General features: G+C 35.8%; 3 protein-coding genes across 4 annotated transcripts in view; 2 read left to right on the top strand and 1 right to left on the bottom strand.

Annotated features, from left to right (window-relative positions):
* Nucleotides 1–1527, top strand: part of LOC146164682 (S-adenosylhomocysteine hydrolase-like protein 1) — a 33390-nt gene extending 31863 nt beyond the window's left edge. For both annotated transcript variants that reach the window (XM_083382048.1, XM_083382049.1), the window contains exons 14-15: nucleotides 208–328; nucleotides 1016–1527. In XM_083382048.1, the coding sequence (XP_083238174.1) occupies nucleotides 208–328; nucleotides 1016–1022 (128 nt within the window). In that variant the 3' untranslated portion in view covers nucleotides 1023–1527. The remainder of the gene's footprint in view (nucleotides 1–207; nucleotides 329–1015) is intronic.
* Nucleotides 1528–2795: 1268 nt separating this feature from the next.
* Nucleotides 2796–5167, bottom strand: LOC146164681 (GDP-D-glucose phosphorylase 1-like). The gene is made up of 4 exons (XM_083382411.1): nucleotides 4999–5167; nucleotides 4052–4474; nucleotides 3721–3926; nucleotides 2796–3134 (listed from the first exon to the last, which is right to left on the bottom strand). The coding sequence occupies exons 1-4, from the start codon at nucleotides 5153–5155 to the stop codon at nucleotides 2823–2825; spliced, it is 1098 nt and encodes a 365-aa protein (XP_083238537.1). The 5' UTR covers nucleotides 5156–5167; the 3' UTR covers nucleotides 2796–2822.
* A 1464-nt stretch (nucleotides 5168–6631) lies between these two features.
* LOC146164680 (protein SFI1 homolog) lies at nucleotides 6632–20695 on the top strand. The gene is made up of 21 exons (XM_083380790.1): nucleotides 6632–6992; nucleotides 7358–7570; nucleotides 7911–8046; nucleotides 8509–8688; nucleotides 8793–9013; nucleotides 9098–9266; nucleotides 9345–9437; nucleotides 9508–9605; nucleotides 9754–9859; nucleotides 9923–10014; nucleotides 12477–12558; nucleotides 13044–13222; nucleotides 13628–13814; nucleotides 14506–14681; nucleotides 15190–15414; nucleotides 15896–16026; nucleotides 16537–16754; nucleotides 17143–17372; nucleotides 18081–18944; nucleotides 19556–19667; nucleotides 20049–20695. Exons 1-21 carry the CDS (start codon nucleotides 6703–6705, stop codon nucleotides 20151–20153), a joined length of 4107 nt encoding a protein of 1368 aa, XP_083236916.1. The 5' UTR covers nucleotides 6632–6702; the 3' UTR covers nucleotides 20154–20695.
* The last annotated feature ends 860 nt before the right edge of the window (nucleotides 20696–21555 follow it).

Below are 21555 nucleotides of genomic sequence, written 5' to 3'. Positions count from 1 at the left end.
ATATTACACGATTCCTTTGCTATCGGAACACTAAATACTGATTGCTTTTTCATCCCGGTTTTCATTTAAGATATTTGCTGAAAATTATTGAAAACGGTTAATGAGGAACGAAATTTAAGGAAGCACTGTCCAGTGTCCAGGCACCGTGGTGTTTATTTTTCGCAACTGAGAATCAATAATAACATTTGGTATATTACCTTGTTGCAGACGAGTATGTTGCAAGCCTCCACCTTGCCACATTCGACGCTCACCTTACTGAGTTGTCGGACGACCAAGCAAAGTATCTCGGCCTCAACAAGTCCGGCCCCTTCAAGCCAAACTACTACAGGTAAGCAACTTGGAATAATAATATTAAAACTATTTTCGATTTTTTGTAAATTGTGTTACACTGTAGCGTGTAATCCTTCTGGTCTCGAAGGATATTTTAGGAATATAGGACGAAGGCGCTGGTTTAAAATCCTACCACATTTTCTTCCGGGAGTTTATATTGCTAACAATATTCGGGTTAGGGTGCGAGTAAGCGTTTGGGTTTGGGTGGGTCAAGTATTATTATTTCTTATATATATTATTTATGCTTTCCTTGCAATTTCAAGTTTGACAACTCGTTTCTTTACTCTTTGAATAAATGTGGTGAAGTTCTAGACCCGCGCCGAAAATAGAATATAGTAAAGATAGTACAACACTAAACTGATGTTTACTGACGATGTTTGGAACACAACTATTCTTTATTTTTCGTGACTTATAATTTTCTGAAATGCGACACAAAATTATGGAACACCTGTTAGTTGAAAAAAATGCGTCATTCACGTTTGCTCTATAAATGCTACGTAAAGAAACTATTGATATTTTGCCGTTAAATTAAAAATAAATGCCGAATGACGCGTTATGTTTATCGGATCGATGTGACTTCAAAGCAGTCGTAACGTTGAAATAAAATTGCGCCAATGTGTTCTCTTAAACACCAATCTCCCTTGGTCGTCAATGTGTGTACCTAACAAATACGCTGACGTTGCAGGTACTAAGCTCCCCAAGGCAGCGGCAACGACTTCCGACGATGTAAATGTACCTTTTTTCGCAATGTTCCAACTCCTCTCATTTACGGTGGTGCCCAGATGTTTCAACGACGTTCGCCGATTCAGCGCACTGTGCGGCCGCAAATCTTCGTCGCGACGCTAATAGTATTTATCCTCCTTTCCCCCAAAGCCTCAGCGGACCAGTTTAGTTAAAAAGGACGTTTTGAAAAGGAAATTGGTAAAAGGGGTCGATTGAAAGACGAGAGGCAGCCTGCCACTTTTCGAAGTAGTCCCGCGTAAACTGGCCTTTTCTCGTGTTTAAACTTACCCCGAGCAGTTGCGCTCAGTTCTCGCTTTGTGCACTGCTGCTTACTCGCGTGTAATTCTTCTTACTACTACTACCACTACTACTTACTACTACTATTGACGGTGTTTCGAGCCATGTACTTGTGTTAACGAGATCATATTTCGCCCGGCGACTGCTCCCGATTCGTGTATACAGTTAGCACCCTTAAAAACGTCTATTAACAGCCCAACAAACGCAAAACACGTTTAATTGTGCTATCGTCAGCAGCAAGTTGTCGAGGTCACTAAACTGACCTTTGCTTATAAATACACAGTTTCTGCAAGTATCGTGTATCTAGGCGAGCTTTTAACGGTATGATTTCGCCTTTTGACTGTCGTCGGTAGCTCACATGCCCATGTAATTCGTAATATTTTTAGTCGTGTTTTGTCCAGCGGTCAAATGATATGTAAGTCCTGTGTTGTCGGCAATCCACGAGCTGCACTCGGCCACGCGACCACTGCGCTCTACTTACACCATTCGTCATCTCGCTAGTGTCCACTCTGCACTCTCAAACCGGGATTCGTGGATTTAATTTCGCGTGCAATTTTTCGATCCGAACAAAATAAAATCAAGTAAAGATGTAAGCTCTACTAGCCGCCAACGCTATACGGGACAAGTGTTGTTTTCAAAGCGCAAAACTGAAAAGACGGTGAAGTCGTATAATAATGCTTGCATATCTGTATGTGTAGTATTTTATGAATCTCCTAAAAACAGTAAATAGTGGCAAGAGGAAACTTCGGTTTGTAAGTTCATTTAGAGAAGAATACCAGGGATACAGTTTTTAAGCCAGAGTTTCATTCTCTTTTGGTACTTTTTTTAGTTGGAAGTTCACTCATTGAGTAATTAAATTAACAATACCAAGTAACTGGTACACCGATTACCGAATAAAACCTATAAAGAACAACATCGAAAGCGAAATTATCTATAATACCATAATATTGAGATTAACGATATAAAGGCAAATACAGTATAATAACTACTATGGAATGCGATCAAAACTTGTCGAAATAAGATGGTTGATGTAACTGTTATAAAGCGGACAGTGTGACAGGTTGGGTTATGGTTAGGATTATAATTATGGGTGGAGTTATAAAGTTGTGGTTGCAGGTTATGGAAAAGATCTTCCGGCTGTCATATATTATTCTCAAATTTCTGCCGTCCGCTTAAGAGTTTATTATTCCGACTATAAGCGATTAGTTCTACTTGGGTCTTAATTGAAATAATGTTTTTTCGACGATGATGTTATTTTATTGCTCGATTCGGAAGTAACTTGTTATTTAGAACAGAATATAAGTTAGTTTGGTACCGCAAGTATGTTTATCAAGATATGGCAGAAAACTTTTACCTGTTATGTATTACAAAAGCATAACGGAAATGGTAGACGTATACGTTCAAGCAAAAGTACAGTAATATATTTAAAAAAGCGCAACATAATCTCTTAGCAAACGAAAAGTGGCAGTAGCTCAAAACATAGTTTTTACAGCCTCAACAAGTTGCTTCATGATTTCCTCGTTTAAAGTTGTTTCCTTAAACACACTTTGTATTTTTTCATAAGTAAGTGCATCAAATTCAGCTTCGGTTTTAATTGGAAATTGTCCACCAACTTCTACACAGGCAACATCGAAACAAGGCGAGGGCTCTAGGCCCTTAGTTGACTGCCTCGGCCAAAGAATAGCCCTTGTACCAAGCTCTTCTGTAGATCTGACAATCATGAAAGTGTAAGGAATTTCCTCTGCGTGCAGCACATCCACTAATTTAACCACCTGTTTTGCCACCTGCGTGAAATATAAGAGTTCCGAGTTTTAAAATATTGTCATGTGGTTTGCTGTTTATTTGGGTTGTATGCAGGGCTGCCAAGGCTCGGCGGAGTCGGTTAAGGACTTAAGTGAGTGCAATGCAGGCTGTATAGTCAGCGGCAAGCTCGGGACTCGACGGATCGGCAAATTTGCCGTAATCGGACTTAAGTTGCGTTGATTGTTTCACTTATATTGATTCGACACCATTTGTAAAATTGCGTGGGTTGCTAACTTAACCACCACAATCTAAAAACTTACCCGTATTTATTAAACACCCATAGAACGATCAATTTTCAGTATGCATATTTAGCATATTAGCCTACGTTCGGCCCGTTTCTTGAGTTACGTTCGTTGGTAGTAAAAAGCACATAGCGTTTACAGTATTTAGATGACGCATTTACATTACTGTGGAGCCTGTTAACCGGCGAGTAATAATTAAACGTTAATGTCTCGACGTACCTGGCAATGCTTTTAGTATGGTGTAACCAGCTATAAGGATTATAAATCTTAATTTAGCTCCATAAACAACACCACGGTGGGGAAATCAAAACACGCTCTACTTTACCTTTAGTCTCTCGTGGACATCTAGAGATAAGTTAAACAAAAATCCTGGCATCATGAAATCAGCCTCCACAATGTGACAGCCTCCTGCTAAATGCCTTGTTGATTTAATTTCATCAACAAACAATTTATAGTTGTAGTACATTGCATGATAGTGAAGGTGGTTTACAGATGCCCAGGCATGGAGGCTGTTAAAACCAACTCTAAATCCTGTTAAAAGGAACATATCTTTTTTTTTAGGTATACTGCACTTGGTAAATACACAAATATTTTATTGTAAATCAATCATTACATAAAAAATACTAATTTTAATTAATTAGTAATTAGAACTTTACCTGGATTGGAGCTGAGTTGAGAAAAATCAAATGCTAAAAGCAGCGACTCCATATTCATTCTTTGAGGCTGGCAGCTGTTAAGGTTAGGTATCAACAACACATGGCAGTGGTCAATTGGACTAATGTTTACTGCAACTGTATGATCACTGCAGCCAACGTTTGGTCCAAGGCTTTCATAATACATTTTCAAGGCTGTACCCTTACTTGGCTTGATTTTAAACAGAATTTCATTTGTGTGAATCTTTGTAAAGTTGAACTGATCTTCGGAAAACATTTCATTCATGGTCACAAAACTTTCCCGCTTCCTTCTATTAAAGGCACGCTGAGGATTTAGTTGTGCGACATATCCAGCAGTGTCACTCGAAATTCCATTTATCTTTATGGTCTTATATTTGCATGATGATAACTTGTATTTAAGAATTCCTGGAAAAATATATGCTGTTTTTAATGTTAAAGTAATTTAATTCAGTGTATTGATAAAGGTTAGATATATGATAACTTGACTTGGCTAATTAAAGTAAGTTTTTCAACACTGTGTTGAAGCATTCCAGTCAGTCTACAGAGCAAGAACTGTTGGTTTACAATTCTTATAATCGTGTTTTCCCTGCAAACTATTCTCTACACACAATTACCAAAGTCATGTTATAGTTTTAGTGGTGCTGGTCTAGAGTCCTACCTTGCACTTTTTATTAAAGCAACAAAACGAGTTGTCAGAAATAAAATTGCAAAGAACAAATAAATATAATAATAATAATGCTTGACCCACCCTAATCCAAACATTGTTGGTAATATAAACCCCAATGAAAATGTGGTAGGATTCTAGACCAGGGCTGTTTTAATTCTGTAGAATACTTTGATAAACGTTTTTAATTCATACTTCTCAAAGGGTGTAAGTATTACAGAGCAGACGATGGTTATGAAGAGTAAATTTACGTGATTTTGCTTACCATTGTCCTCCGTTTCTTTCCATTTTCGTTGGAGAAGTTGATCGAATTTGCTCGGATTTGAATTTCTGTGGTCCCAATTACAAGGCTTTTCGATCAAGTCTGCAGTCGAGTAGCTTAAGACATGAATATCAGTTGTTTCGGTAACTTTTCCCGACATGTTGCCTGGAGAATGTTGACAACGACAACATTATACGTTGCACTTAACATGAGATGAGGTACGTTCACCCACGCATCAGTGAGCTCAAATGTAAATACAATTTACTTATTATAGGGGTGTTAAATTAACATAGTTAGTTACAATTACGTGGCAATAAACATCATTCAAATGATATTGTTTAATATTTAGCAACAGTTTCTTTAGATATTGCATCTTAATAAAATAGTATGCCACCAGATCGGGGACAATAAACTTTTTTTCAACGTTTTGTGAGGAATTTGTACGCATGACTGATAATGGTCGTTATGCCCAGTAACCTAATCTTGCATGAAATTTTAGCGGTTTATTGAAATACTTTGTAATTGTGCTTTTTTATAATCTCATTTTTGGCAATAAGTACTTTGGACAAGTTTAGTGATTCATAATCTGTTAAAGGCAAGTTAAAGTTTACAAAGCTTTACAATAAAGGAAAAGTTGAATGATTTTTTAAGCTTTTTAACTTTTTTATGCACATTGAACCTTAAACCACCTATTTATATAACCCTCATTACATGTCAAAACGATAGACAGTGTTTATTTTGGTGGAAAATGACTACCGTTATAAGGCGCTGGTCCAGAATCCTACCACATTTTTGTGGGATATGCTATTGCTATAGTTATATTATTTGAGTTAGTGTTAGCCTTTGGGTTAGGGTGGGTCAAGTATTATTATTAGAATTATTTATTCTTCCACCTTTATTTCTTCATTGCAATTTCAATTTTGACAGGTCGTTTCATTACTGTAAAACAAGTGGTAGTGTTCTAGACCAGTGCCCACTAAAATCGTGGGAAGAATTTTAAATAAAGGTATACTGTTTCAGGCATAACGAGACATACAAGCCAATTATTATATTTACACAAATAAATTGCGACATTTTACATGTGTGTAAAGTTAATATGGAAAAAATAATACTACGAAATATGGTAAATTTTAAATCTTAACCAAAAAAACACTTTAAATTAAATTAAACAATAACAATTTGAACTTACCCAGATTTTCATAAGATAGTTTTAAACTTTTGATAAATAAAAAATTCTTTAGCTAAATTCACAAGCATCCTGTTTTTATGACTTGCAAAGATATATTAATTGTTCTAGAAATGTTGTTACTAATGCACAGCGAGTTTTTTTCAATCTTTTAAAAGTGCACCCAAAAAAATCTGAACCCCAAATATGTGTGCGACATACGCTTACAGTGCAATGTATGCAATACAGAGTGCTTAGGAAAATCATATAAAGTGCACCCGAGGTGCATTTTTTTACCTTTGTTGCACCAAGTCACCCAGATATTTTCAGTTGTGAACCCGCGAGATCTCGTCGAAATGTGCCATACTTTCTAGACAGCCTAATGCAAAACTTTAATGATTTTTTACATGTTTCTATGTAATTTTTTTTCTCATTAGTACTTTACAGTTTTTGAAAATAACTTCTAGGAAATCAAAATGCTGCAAGCTGGGGTTCAGTTTAAGTGTGTATGTTATGTTTATTGATAAAGTGGTATTTAAGTCATGGCAAATCTGGGAGCAGAAAACCAGGCTGAATTGCTTAAACATGAAATGCAAGTTGTTGCAAGGAGACTGGCAACACCTAAAAATAAAACAGGCTCTGCACAAACATCAAGAATCCCACGGTCAGCAAAGAAATCTGATACATTTGTTATATCTTCAACACCCAAAAGGGTACCATTAAAAACAATGCTCAACTCTAAAGTGAAATCTGAAAAACCTGAAAATTCCAAAAAAATCTCAAGAAGAAAGCCCCATGTATTGCGCCGACCTGTTGACTACACATGGAACAGGTGTGTTTCGGTTGTTCTATTGTAGATTTTTTGTATAATAGACAAAAGTGGGATCTTTTAAAACAACATATTTTTATGTATAACAGTGACTGCCACACCTTGAATGTAGTTTTAAAGCAATTGCAACCACACAAAGGATATCTTGTTAAATTAATGTAGCTAAAATTGAATTCTATAAAAGTGTTTTTGCTTTACGGTGGGCAAACCTTAAAAAATGTGTTTTTTCTTGTGAATTTTTGAACTGGTTGAGGTATTAAAACACTTTTAATCATCACTAATAAATTAGAAACATTACTTTTTTTTCAAGTTTTCTATGTACTTTTTTATTTTCGTTGTTTTACGCTTTGTTGTTTTACTGTACACAGAGGTGGCAGATTAAAAGAAATCAGAATACGAACTCGAGCAAGAAAGTTCTTGTTCATTTGGAAACGGAAGACTTTTGGAAAAATGACATTCTCTGAGGCAAGGGCTTATCGCCAGAATCGGGTTGTCCGAAAATACTTTGCAGAATGGAAAGGAATATGGTGGGAAAAGTGTGGTGAATGGAGGCAAAATGCAAAGGCTGACATACACTTCAAGTAAGAAAAGAAGAAACGCATTTCTTCCAACCTTTACCAATGCTCCAAATAATACATTGACGACAAGTTACACTTGACTATTACTTCAGTGATCTTACTTGCTGTATAGGGGTTATGATGGATTGTAACACAATATATATATATATATATATATATATATATATATATATAGAAAAGGTATATATATATATATATATAGATATATAGAAAAGGTATATATATATATATATATAGATATATATATATATATATATATATACCTTTTCTATAGTTGAACAAACAAAGATCCTAATTTATTTTATATATTTATTAACTAAAAATATGCTATGCAATTTAACAGGTTTAGCAGCTGTAACAAGGCTTGGAAATGTTGGACTTCTTTCTTTAAACAGCAGAAATTAAAAAAAGGAAAACTAGCAGTGGCTAATCACTACTTTGCTTCAGCAGTTTGCAAGAAATACACAGTGCAGTGGAAGGTAATACTTTTATAAGTTATCAATTTTCTAACAATTTACATCTAGTTGTGTGTTTAGAAAGTGCCATTGTAAAACCACTTTTTCAACTATCATTTTGTTTAACGTTGTTTATTAATTCTATTCAAAACTTATTGAACAATTTAATTTTATGTCTTGAAATAACTAATAAATTCTCTTTGAAAAGTTTTTAAATGTTTGTCAATTGTCAACCCTGAAATAGCCTCAAACTGTTTTTGACAAACTTTAATGTGTGCGAAAACTCATCACTAAAATATTGTTATTTGTTACACAGTCCTAACAAGAAACTGCCTTACTTATAGAGTTCCATCAAATATTTTATTTAATAGGTTGCTTTACTGTTACTTTTTATTGACAATTTTTTTTATATATATATATACATATATATTGTATCCTAATAAAAATATTAAAATTGTTGAAATAATCTTGACTTATTTTCCACAGATGTACATTCAATTGCGCAGAGTGAAGAAGACTATGTATAACAAGGCTTATGAAATAGCAGCGACATCACAGACCAAAAAGTCCTGGAATATTTGGAAACAGCGCTTTACCGAAAGTTCTAAGGAGAAACAGAACAATGAAACTGCTACATTTCACTGGGTCACTAAAACACAAAAGAAGGTGAAAATGTTTCTAAAGTATACATTTCCATAATTATTATACTATAAATATTCTTCTGGTTTGATCCATAATGAACAAAAAAGTATCAATAAAATCCTTTTTAGTTTTGGGATATCTGGGTTGAACAACAGCAACTACATTGTGAATACAAAAAGCAAGAGATGGTTGCCGATACCCACTATCAGGGAATGCTGTTGTATGAAGCATTTAATGCTTGGAGACTCTATATACTTGAAAGAAGACAAAAAGCAAGACATTTCAGGAAAGCAATGCAGTTTTATGTCATTCTTCTCAAAGATGAGGTCTTTCTCCAATGGAAGATAAGGTGAAATATTAAAAAAGATTGTCAGTTTTTTAGATTTATATGATTTACTGAAGAAGTTATATATTTTTACCCATTTTTGTTAAGATATGATGAGAGAATGGCATATTATAAAAGGATGAATACCTGTGAGGCACTTTCCATTAAAATAAAAAAGCGGAGGTACATTGCTCAATGGATGCATTACGTTGAAATGAACAAATCACAACGAAGACTTAAGGCAATCGCAAACCTACATTACAATAGATTGCTTCAGGTAAGTCAGGCTAAACGATATATTCTGTTTTGACAGTGATTTTTCGTGAGATTAACCCAGACTTTTTTACATTTTTAGCAAAAAGGGCTTGCTGCATTTACTTTCAGTCTTCAATTAAGAAAAAATAAAAATGCCAATAACATTTCAGCGAATGAATTTCATGTATTAAAGGTATTTTTTGTAATGCCTATTTGATTATAATTATTAATTTCTATTTTATTTTTAATGTTTTTTGTTATAGTTACAAAGTAATGCTTGGAAACGATGGCAGCTAAGGATTGAGGGTCAAGAGGAAATATACCTTAAAGAGCTTTCATCTATTGCTAGAGACCATTACAGGTTAGGAACTTTCTGGGTGTCAAGAAAAAGGCATTGCTACATATTTATAGTCTTTATGCTGTATACCTGTATATAAAAGTGTTATGTTTCCAGCTTAATAGGGATTCATTCAAGGATAGTTATTAACACTCCCTTTCTTTGCTTGTAGTGTTTCTTTGAGAAAAAAGGCTGTGGCAGCTTTTAAGCAGAATTGTTTCAGTCAAAAGTTGAAGAAGGCTAATTTGGTAAAAGCTGATGCTCATTACATTGTAAAGGTAAGGTTGCTGCATAAAATATAAACCCTGTTTACAATATTTAAAATCTTTGTATTGTCTCAGTTGCTGCCAAACATGTTCGAAAGGTGGCAACAATATGTTCAACAATCAAGATCAGTAAACAAAAAGAGAAGACTAGCCCAAAAATTTAATGAGTAAGTGTTTTCTACTAGGTTTACATAAACTGATTTAATTTTCGCATAACAGTAGTAATTTCCTTAACTCAAGGCAATTTTTTACTCAAGTAATCTTGACAGTTGGTAAAAGAAGAATGTTAATATTAGCTAGACCAGCGGTTCCCAAACTGGGGCCCGCGGACTAACTGGGGTCCGTACAACAGTTTCAGAGGGTTTGCAAGGAGAGTTAGTCTTTAATTTTTTAAACATTAGAATTAGACTATGTTTATAACAGTTTTAGTCTTTAGTTATGCTTTATTATTCGATAATATAGCGTGTTTGTTGATGTCTCTTGTGACATCATAAAGCATTTATGAGGCTGAACTACATATCAACGAATCGTTCGTGACTGCACCAGTGTACTAACAGAAGCATGGGTCAACTGACCCTAAATTTTTATTGGACCGCGAAATATCAAAATATTGCTTAGGGTCCGCCAGGCAAAATCTTTAGAAAAGTTTGGGAACCGCTGAGCTAGACAATATACATATTCTACATAGTACATATACATATTCTACATAGTACACAGTTTGGATACAACTGAGGATTAACATGACAGTCTTAACTCTCAAATATATTGTGCTACTTGTAAAATTAAAAAGGTTGCCATTAGAGGAAAAAATAATTAGCATATGTTTATCTGACATAAAGAAAAGTATCACACAAGGATTTGTTTGAAGAAATTCTTGGACTTTGCGGTAAAACTAAAATTACTTATTTTAAACGACTTTAGCGGTAATTATGATTCACAAAAAAAAAAAAAATTTTGTGTTGCACTGTTTATTTTTTTATAAAAATGTTGCAAAAATATGCTAAAGCAGTTCTATAAATAAAGAGGTAATAAACAGAATCAATTCACCACTTTTCCAATTTAAAGCACAAGTAGTGCTGTGCAACATACATTACGGTTGTTAAAAATGTTTCTAGCTTTTATAAAGTTTTATGAAACAGTCTTTAGATTCTTTGATTTTTAACAAAAACTGTTCTTTACATTTCTTAACTCAAAAGACTTGTTAGGTTGTTTAAAGCTGTCATAGCAATTAGTTTGCATCTTGTTTTGAATTAGCAAGATTGTGTCCAGGAAAATGCCACATTTTTGGTGGCTCATTGCGATATTCCCAAACATCTGTTCTGGCATTCTTAACTCTTGCTGCATTATTTTTACTGCTTTGTACAAGTTCAGCCAAGGCTTCTGTATCCTGGGTTTTCGTCCAGGCTATGCAGTTGTGGTAATCAGTCTTCCACTGGTTGCATTCTATTTCATCCCTCCCGCTACTGTATACTCGATTGATTCGAGTTGTAAGGCTTTTGCAGTCTTTGTATTCATCCCAATAGGAATCACATGGCCGCACATAAATCTCCTTGTCTTTGTCCCCCATTCCAGCAACGAATAACTCTTTTATTGTGACAAACAATTTATTAAAGCCTAAAAAAACTCAGTCCAAATATTAATGGCTCCTCTTTAGTAAGGAGTGACTGATAAGAAAAATAAAATTGAAATTTTCATATGATTCTGCACAAACTAAGGTTTTATCTGGGAGACAAGTTATACCCCAAATGTGTCTCATGCAGACTCGGCCAATAAAATATTATAGTTGACAAGTTAAGACCATTTGCTGCTTAAATTTATGAATTGCTTAGTGTGTTCTACAGTTTTCTATTTTACTAAAAATGTTTCATTGTCCAACAGTGTTTTTTCAGTTACTCAGTTGAAACAAATGGCGCTTGTCTAGAATCCTACCACAGTTATGAAATCAAGGCACAAAATTGAGTTAGGTTGCGGGTTAGCGTCTGGGTGTGGGTGGGTCAAGTATTATTATATTCTTTATTTAATAATAATACTTGACCCACCTTAACCCAAACGCTAACCAGCAACCTAACCCAAATAATGCGCGTTGTGGTAGGATTCTAGACCAGCGCCAAACAAATTTTAGTGTTAAATTATCTTTTAGCTTGAGAGTTCAAATCTGTCATTCACATTTTTAGGAATGTTTGTTGTAAAACGGTAATTCTAGTTCAGATTTTAGTTTATTTTCTAGATTTACCGAGTTCAATATTTTCAATTCTATTCCAATTTAAAAAAAGAAAAGCTCTTTTATTGCAATCTAAGTTGAAAAATATTGTAAGAAAAGCTGAACATTAAAATGAAGTACGAATCTAAAGATTCAGAAGCCACAACATACACTTGTTAGTGCAACAATTTTGAACAGGGGAAACCCCTTAAAAACAACTAGCGATTGAACGGTAACCGGTCATAATTGTTTTTTGCTTTGTTGGGGTATATATTTTATTCCTTATAATTTATCGAACGTGTTGTATTTTTTATATTATTTCAAATTTTTTTGTTACCATGTGATAAGCTAGTGACCACGTATGTTAGGTAAACAATTTCCCGTATTTGTTTTACATATAATAGTTAGTTCATATTGCTATTTTTACAGGGATGTACTGCTGTCCAAGCACTTCTACGAATGGTGGAACAATTTTGAACAAGCCAAGGAAACAAGGACAATGGAGAGAATGGTAGGTTAGATCTAATATAAAAACAACCTCGTAAATGTCAGTAAACAGCAACCATGCCTGAGGTCCAGTTGATAATAGCGTGCATCTGCAAATCGTTGGAAAACGTTAGGGTTACGTACAGCTTCAAAACATAACGCTTACATTGGCATTTGTACGATGAGTTCTTTATCCTAATAGCATTCTTCCAAAAATATTTTCATTGTTTTTTATCAAATTGTATTACTGCAAATTCATTTTCTGTGACACGGAGATATATCAATGAAAATATATTTAAAGGTTAAGCTAGGCTCATATTGTCTCGATACGAATAATATAAAAATCGATATCTTACTGGCGAGGTGATTTATCATTTATGGCAACTAGGCTATATGGTAATTTCACAGTTCCGAAAAAACATTTGGATCTTTAAGAAAATAAAAGTTTCACTGTACATTACTGCTCTGTTCTATCTGTCTATGCCAAACATTTGCAATTCTATAATGAAGGCACAAATGCAGTACAACGAATCTTTGCTGCGCTCCTGTCTGGACAAATGGCAAACAAAAACGCGAAATATTCTGGGCGACAATCAGAAAGATGCGGTCGGTCGCGTTCACTATAGAAAAGCCTTGTTGCTGCGTTCCGTGACTCGCTGGAAATTGTATGTGAAAGAGTTACGAGAAAAGTAAGTTTATGCTATTAAGTATGGTTGTTTTTTTAGTCAAAATTTGTGTTGCTATGATGACTCTTTTTGGCGAAGCATTTACGCATACACCATCTAAAATCGCATTTTCTTGCTTTAGAGTGTTTACATCTAATATTTAGTTTATATAAAAACGTTTCTAGCCTAATGATGCAAATGCGCTGCTTTAAACCAACCTTAAGAAAAAAAGACAAAAACGCATTTCAAAATACTATAAAATGTCGTCATATATGAGCTATTTTTTTTCATGTGGACTTGTTTTTCCCTGCTTCTAAAAATACTTTTATTATTGCCTTGTACGACATAATTTCTTGCCTAATAGCTTCATTAGCGTTATTTGAAACTCGCAGCGTTGTACTCGACCTAATGCGTTTTGTTTTCACAAAGACAACGCAAGTTAAACTTCGCCGAATCCTACCACCAAGAAAGCAAGGTGGCTGGAGCCTGGTTGCTGTGGCGGCACTACGTCACAATGCAACGCGAGAAGCGAGCAAAAAAGGAAAAGGCCGACAAACTATACTTTTCCGTTTTAATGAAGAAGTGCATAGCCGGATGGAAAAAATACCACTGCAAAGTACATTTTTCACTTTTAATAAAAATAATCCTACCATTTTTTTTTTCGATAGTTCTTTAATTCGACAGGATTTCAGTGTCATTCCGGTTTTATTTCCAAATATTTAGGTTGCTAATTAGCGATATTTAACGTTTTGGTTTACTTGTATTTTTACGGTCATTTGTTAAACTCAGATTTAATAATTCTCTTCTCCCGAAAATCCTAATTATACTGTATTCATTATAGTATTATACCTAATGATGCCCGCTGTTACCTCTAAGCCAGCGATTCTCAATCAGTGGGCCATGGGAACATTTTGAGTGGGCCACAGACCAATTTATAAAGCTATATTTAATAAAGAATTAAGCTTTATTCGTGTCACTACACTTAATTTTTGCAGAAATAATGGCTTGGGAAGGAATGTAAATTTATTGTTCAGCAGCTATAGTATCTCACAAATGCACGGTTAAAAAAATAATCTGTTTTGACACATGTTCTGCTGTTTTTTGTTCTAAACCTATTTCATAGTTGTTTTTTCCATAAACATTTATTGGGCCACAGAATTTTTGTGCAACGAAAATGGGCCACGAAAAAAAAACACTGCTCTAAGCAATCAAAAAGCCTTTTTTTGCCACATCGTACTGAACAAGCATTTACAATGAAACCCACCCTCAACAAAAACTAACTGGCGTGTTTTCCACTTTCCTTAAAGGTGTCGATTGCGAACGCGGAGGCCGATCGCAGAATGCGAGTGAAGCAAGTTGAAATCCTTTCGGTCGCTCTGGCAGCTTGGCGACGAAACGCGCTTCTTGAACGCGAGAGTCGGCGAAAAAAGGTCGAAGCTCTCTGCCACAGAAACCAATACGTCTCCAACTTGGCGTTTCAAAAGTACGTATATATATTTGAGTTTTAAGTTTCGAATGCGGTATTTTGTTGTTTAAGTAAGCTGTCCAGTAATTATGTTGCTTTTCTTTGCCTGCTCAGTGCTCACCATAGCCATCACTTTAGCGGCCCGCGATATTATACGTTGTGTGTTTTTGTGAATACCACAGTGGCTACTAGAGATGTCCAATAATATCGGCTCGGAGTCGATACCCAATACCAAATTTATATAGGATCCAGCTCTAAATTGCCATCCAATGCGGAGATGTATTTTGTAATTTGTATTTATCAAAAAAAGTAGGTTAAAAAGTAACTAAACATCTTAGCACTAAAACAATTATTAGCATAATAGATTACTTTTGAACGTTTCACTCAATTTCATCTAATTTTGCTTGTTTTGTTCCATCGTAATGACGTCATTTGGTATAGATTCGAAACACGAAAAAAAGCAACATACATTGTACCACCTCCGCAGTTTAGGCAATGTTTAAAAAAATTTAAACCATACAAACAGATGGCGAACTTGGTCGGCAATGCACTGCTACAAAAAGCAGCAGACGCAAGCCAAAGTGGACGCTGCTCGTAAGCAACTCCAGTGTGGCATCTTGAAGAGATATTTCGAACGCTGGGTGGCAGCGAAGCGCATACTGCAGGAAGAAAATGCCCGGACTACAATAGCCATTAGGCATCACGACACCAAAGTGTGCCACGTGGCCATACAAGCTTGGATGGTCTTTAGGTAAACGCGATAAATAAAGTGTTTCACAGCCATTTCTTTGCAGGATATCTCAGCGGTCCACAGCTGTTATACAAATATAGTATATCAATGGTCACATTTCGGTGTTATAGAACGAGAATATTTACTAAGCAATAATGGTGCGACCGAACTATAGTTTGAAAATCGTCTTTTTTGTGTTAGAATTAGGTTGTTAACCTATCAGTTTAGGTAGATGATTATGCTGTCTAAGGTAAAATGTAAATTTATTAACCAGTCGTGACTTACTTGCTGCAGTTGTATAGTTGATAAAAGGTGCACGTAAAATTATTGTCTATTACATGCAATACAATCATGTGTTAAAATTGCTGCTAAAATTCCAATACTATGTTAAAAATGCGGAACCTTAACGGTTCAAAAAAGTTTACTGGCGACGACGATAGATGTATATTGTATGTCTCTTTAACTTTGTTAATGTGCGGTTGTTTTCTTTCGCCTTTCTCAGATATCTGGAACTTAAGAACTCGCTGATGTCTCGACAAGCGGAGAATCTGTACAAGAATCGTTTGACTCGTAACTCGTTTGCCAGATGGAATCAACTGCTCTTGGACAAAAAGGATGAACAAGTCCTAACCGGTAGCTCTTTATCTTTTTGATTTGAGTAAAATATGGTCTTTTGAAGGACAACTGATTTTTGTTTGTTCTTCTAAAAATCTAAAGGCTTCTGGGCTTTTATGGAGCTCCATATAGGTTTGACAATATCTGATTAGTTATAGAGTATTAAACTGTAAAATACACTTTTTTAAATTTGTTTTAGTTAAACTCTTAAACTGTAAGATACATTTTTTTAAATTTTTTTTAGTTAAACTCTTAAACTGCAAGATACATTTTTTTTAAGTTTCTTAGGTAGAGTATGTAACTGTACCAGCGCATGTGCAATGTATGTCGTATGTGTTACATAATATACAATTCAAAAAAGAAAGGCAGCAACAAAAAACTAGTCTTTACTTTGAAACGAAATAAACTAGTTTATCCGGCACTTTAAACTGTTTGTTTCTGCAGGACAAACTTTACGGAATATGCGCACCATATGGACTTTCAATCATTCAGAAACAAGTTTTCCTAAAACTGATTATTTGTTCGCAGGCAATGCGCTTTGGCATTGGGCGCTTTCCCTGGAATCTAAGTGTCTTCAGCGATGGAGTCAATACGTCGCCGAGAGAAAAAGGAAGAAGGCGCGGTACGCTGACGCCATGGATCGGCGGCGCTACGTCATGCTACGTCACGGATGCACCCAGATTCTTCGTTTTCACAGCGATCGACTGAGCTCAAGAACCAAGCAAAACGCATGTAAACAAGCCAAGGTATATGTAATTGAGGTTGCTTTTTAACTATACTAAGCACAGGCGGTAAAACGATGAACTAATATTTCAGTCTCTCACTTAAATTTAGTTTCATTTCATAAGGCTCTAACCCAGGGGTTCTTAAATTGGGTTTCATGGATATTTTAGGGGGTCTACGGTCTAACAAATATTTTAGGGGTTTAGGGTCTAACAAGTTTAAAAAACCCTGCTCTAACTGAAATAATCGAGTCTAATGAATTGTATTTTGCGTTTATCTCATTGAGATGTGTGCGAATGAGGTTTTATTGTGACTTTATCAAGCACCGCTCTTTATCACACGATGTCTTTCGCCAAGCTTAAAACAAACACAGTCGTGTCTTATAAACCACAACTGTATTCAAAATCACAGATGCGCTACTCCGCCTACCACCTGGCCTGGAAATACGGCAAGTTGTGGATCGAAAAAGTTCGCAAACGACTGGAAACTGCCGGGCCTCGAACAACGGCGCACTCCTTCCCAGACGACGTTCACTTCACCCACGATTTCCAGCTTGATCCGGCCCGCCGATTGGGTGATTTTGAACCCTGGATAGCGCGACCCTTTGAAGCACCACTACGCGTTGAATACGCGAAGGAAAGGTGTGGCACAAATATTTTCCCCTTTTAAGAAAATACATTGTAGGGGTGTTTTAAGTCAGTGTTTCTCAACTTTTTTTCGCGGCGACTAATATATTAATCGTAAGTATAGCAGCGAGGCCTTGGATACCCAATTATCTTTGTTGAACTATTTATAAGCTTATAATGTGAACAAAACACAATTAAGCAATTGCATTAATGACATCAAATTTAATTAATTTGGGCCATGTGTTGGCATGCTTCTGCAATTTTTTCAAGTTTTCGAGAAATCTTGCAAAATCAATATAAATAAGTTTAACAATGTGAACTACTGCAGAAGACCAAACCAAATCAAACGGCGACCCATAGGTTTGAGAAAAGTTTCACACAATTTATTTTGAATTCATTATCTGATATTTTTTTATAATAACAGTTAGTTTGACTTTGCACCGAATTTTTTTAATTTCTTAGTTTTAAAGATTAGTGATGCCTAATATTTTTGTTTTTGTAATGGTTCTAATATTGGGAAAATGTTTATAGTGACCTGCACTTACATTGCAAATTTATTAACTGATTTGATGTTTATTTTAGAAATAATTCTTGGGAAATGTGGAATTTTTTTTAGATTAGAAATGAATAGATGTGTCTGCATTTTGTTAGGGTTTTTAAATCGATCCGAACTTTTTTAATCTAAATTGCAAAGCAAACCAACTAATCTGCTATTAATATTAGGAGCTTTCTACAAAATGACCCTCAACCAAAGCCGAGGGCTGCTCCCCGTCTTCCTGACTTTATGAATGATTCGCTTCAACGAGCAGGCATTCTACCTGAACAGAAACCCGGTCCTCAACCCGAACCATCCACTTCGCAGCCTTACAAGTTGAAAAACCCACTTCCAAAACCGTATTTGCCAACTCTAGATGACCAAAATTTGGAAAATCCACCTTCAATCTATGTCGACGGTTCGGGGTTAATTTTACCATCGTCTGGTGGCGATTATTGTCGAGACACTTCGGAACAGACCAGAAGCAACGTCGTGTTGTTACCCCCGTCGGCCTTTACGATTTCGGATGACGGCGACCATCCTGAACCATTCAAAACAACCACCAAAAAACAGCACCATTCCCCGCAAACGTTTCCCTATGACGGCGCAGCCGAAAAGTGGTTGCCATCTCCGAAACGGTCCGGCAAGGAACCACTTTTATCACCAGCCAAACACCATAGACACCATCGCGCACCAGTAAATCCTCATCCAACCAAAACTTCGCCGTTGTCTGATTTTAAGAAACCAGACGATCACCATGACAGCACATCGCCTTCTTCGAGTATTCACAGCGACAAACCCGCTGGTAGTAAGCTATTGAGTGGTGAAAACACAGTGTACCATAGCACCACTTTATCACCCACCAGTATGCATGACGACCAACCTTCTTGTAGTGGACTAACCCCACACACACGCCCTCAGTCGAGCGTGACGACCAGAACGGCCACGTCACGAACCTTCATTGCTTCTCCATCACGTGACCCGGTCAAGGAGGAGCTCTTGAAGATCCAAAAACGCCTAAAGGAGTTTCAAGACCTGAAAAGTCAACTAAGGTAATTTGATTGTTTTTTCGCAAATACTTTGTTTAAGTGAAAGTCCATCGTCGTGCTTTATGGCTTGGTAGTGCACCCTGGGGACCATCCTTGGGAAGTTACAGTGCTATGCAGGGGCATTGTTGTGTTTAAGCATAATTACCATCCTTTAATGGTGTTAGCATTCAGCTTTACATGGCTACTTTATCTTATTACCGCTTTGTTATGTAATTCATATAGTGCAACGCAATCGTCTTGATGCTGAGAAAGATACTCCTTGTGCTCTATTGTTAACATATCAAAGAATTTATATTCTTGTAACCCAGTAGTATTTAACGAGGACGATTTTGGCATCCGGTTGACAAATAGAACAATCTTTTATAAAAAATTACGAATAATATAGAAGATCCGTATTGTAGCCAAATGCGCAGGCGCTTCTCATTCAAAATTATATTGTTAGCAGATCACTTGGTCAATGATTTATTTTAAATATTCCTGGTTAAATAGCTTTGGTGTTGATGCTGTCGTTATACTAAGCTAGACGATTTACATTTTACAACAATCCACGCAACACACCGCTATACCGTATTCCATTTTCATATCGCTGTAAGTTGTAACGTTTGCTTTTGTAGAGTTCTAAAACAGCAAAAGCATGTTCTCGAAACCTGGCTCGCCGAGAACCTTACAACGGCTCCACCAACAACCTCGCTGGACGTCGGTTCCGTCGAGGCCGAAATAAAACAGGTTTTCCTCTTTAAAATTGGATTTTTCTTACGATAAAGTATTGTTGAAGCCTCTTTGGCGTAACGTTAAAAGTGCTTGTGCAGAAATGTTGCTAATTAAAAATGTTCTATCTTTGTAAAAGGCCCTATTTGTCTAATTCTAAATAGAGAAATCAGGTGGCACTGTATAAAGACAAATTGTATTGAATTCTCCACAAGCTTTCGCACAACCGTGCTTCATCAGGTCAAAGTATCATTACTTAAGCTTGTCGAGAATTCGATACAATTTGTCTTTATACCCTGCCACCTGATTCCTCTATTTAACAAAATATCATCTCAAATAAGCCATTGTTAACTCAATAGTCGAAATAAAAAAACTAACTAAAAAACCTTCCGCCGGCAGATTCAGAGCGAAGCAGATGACGTCATTGAAGAATTGCGAAATCGCAAACCTGAAGTGGAGCAGTACGCCCTTCGCATTCGCGTTCTTTGTTCCACGCCCACCTAGCGCTCACCGGTTATGACGCGCCCGCCCATCCGTCCATGACGTCGCAATATATGACGTAAGCGCTTTATATCTTGAAGGTGTCCGTTCCCTTTAATATGCAAAACGAACTACTTTAATCAGTTGCTGCTACGTTGGGACATCTTGTCTTTTTAAGGTAAAACGTTAATTTCAGCATAATAAGACTTTGTTCGTTTTTATAAAGACATTTTTGTCGCCTTTGCCGTTAGTCAGCATCGAAGTTTGTTAACGGATTCAACGGTTTGTTACAAGCTTACATCAATAATTTCTACACTGACTAAATATTGTAATAGGCTTTTGACGTTTTCGCGGCCAAATCGCACGTTTTGTTTGGTGTTACATTATTGTGCCAAACGTTGCCGAGTACCTTTATGTGTACGTTTTTGAAGTATTGCAGTTCTATGTGTATTCTTAGACTTTGAATAGTGGTCGTCTGTTCCGTTACTGCGTTGGTAGATTTATATATTTCACTGGAATGTGTTTCTCGGCACGATTTATTTGCTGTGTATTTTTAGTGAATTTGATCAAATGTAGCTATTTTCGTGAAGCTATGCGAAACTCTCAGTAGATAAAAATCGTGCCTTCGAAAGATTTCTTTTTATTGGTGTAAAGTTGCAGGATAGTATAACCTAAAATTAATCCTATTTCATATGTTGAGATATTACATTTGGGCACAAAAATAAACCATATTTAATTATTCATGTAATAAAAAAAATCAGGTGATCTTGTTTCCCTTGGAATAACCATTCACCAAATGGCAAGAAAATATTTCACTGAATGTGAGATGTTAGAAATGTCCTTGACCCTTGCCAACAAATGTCGACTTTAACATAAAAAAGTGTTAATAAGATGCAAAGGTACTGAGGTGGTATCGGTAGATTAAGCGATGCTTTGTGATGTTGAATTATCAAGGCCTCTAGCAAAAATTGGCGGTATCTTAATTTAAAATATCCTTGCAAAATGGGCAAAAAAGTAACGTAAAGGCATCGAAAAGGTTTTGCTATTACGTGGTTAAAACAATCAGACTAAACAGTTTAGTATGAAGTCCTGGCCTCGTGCATTTCAGTACAACATAATGATAATTAAATATTTAGAAACACTAGTCGATTTACAGAAAAATACAGTAAACCAGTTCGAGCGATCGAAATAACTCAAAAATAACTTGGTTTGTTAAGTCAACCTCAAAACGTATTAGCAATATCTTGTTGTTGATATCATGAAATACATAAATGAGTCGGCATTTTTTTTTTTTATTTTTTTTTTTTTACGAAAAAATATTATCATTTCGTATATGTGGTGCATAAACGCGTTTAAAACAGCGCAGTTTACCGTAAACGATTTGTGTACGTTTTTCAAACGCGTTAGTTAGGTAACAATTCTCAAT

Source organism: Ascidiella aspersa, chromosome 2, assembly GCF_963924565.1.
Source record: "Ascidiella aspersa chromosome 2, kaAscAspe10.2, whole genome shotgun sequence".
Taxonomy (NCBI): domain Eukaryota; kingdom Metazoa; phylum Chordata; class Ascidiacea; order Phlebobranchia; family Ascidiidae; genus Ascidiella; species Ascidiella aspersa.
Note: the sequence above shows the minus strand (reverse complement) of the source record. Positions and strands in the feature narration are given on the sequence as shown.

Excerpts from the sequence above, each read along its gene's own strand:
- LOC146164681 (XM_083382411.1), bottom strand. The coding sequence starts at position 5,155 with ATGTCGGGAAAAGTTACCGAAACAACTGATATTCATGTCTTAAGCTAC. Across the intron at positions 4,475-4,998 it reads GAAAGAAACGGAGGACAATG|GAATTCTTAAATACAAGTTA; the intron begins GTAAGCAAAATC and ends ATATTTTTCCAG. Across the intron at positions 3,927-4,051 it reads TCAACTCAGCTCCAATCCAG|GATTTAGAGTTGGTTTTAAC; the intron begins GTAAAGTTCTAA and ends TCCTTTTAACAG.
- LOC146164680 (XM_083380790.1), top strand. The coding sequence starts at position 6,703 with ATGGCAAATCTGGGAGCAGAAAACCAGGCTGAATTGCTTAAACATGAA. Across the intron at positions 8,689-8,792 it reads TCACTAAAACACAAAAGAAG|TTTTGGGATATCTGGGTTGA; the intron begins GTGAAAATGTTT and ends AATCCTTTTTAG. Across the intron at positions 18,945-19,555 it reads GACCTGAAAAGTCAACTAAG|AGTTCTAAAACAGCAAAAGC; the intron begins GTAATTTGATTG and ends TTGCTTTTGTAG.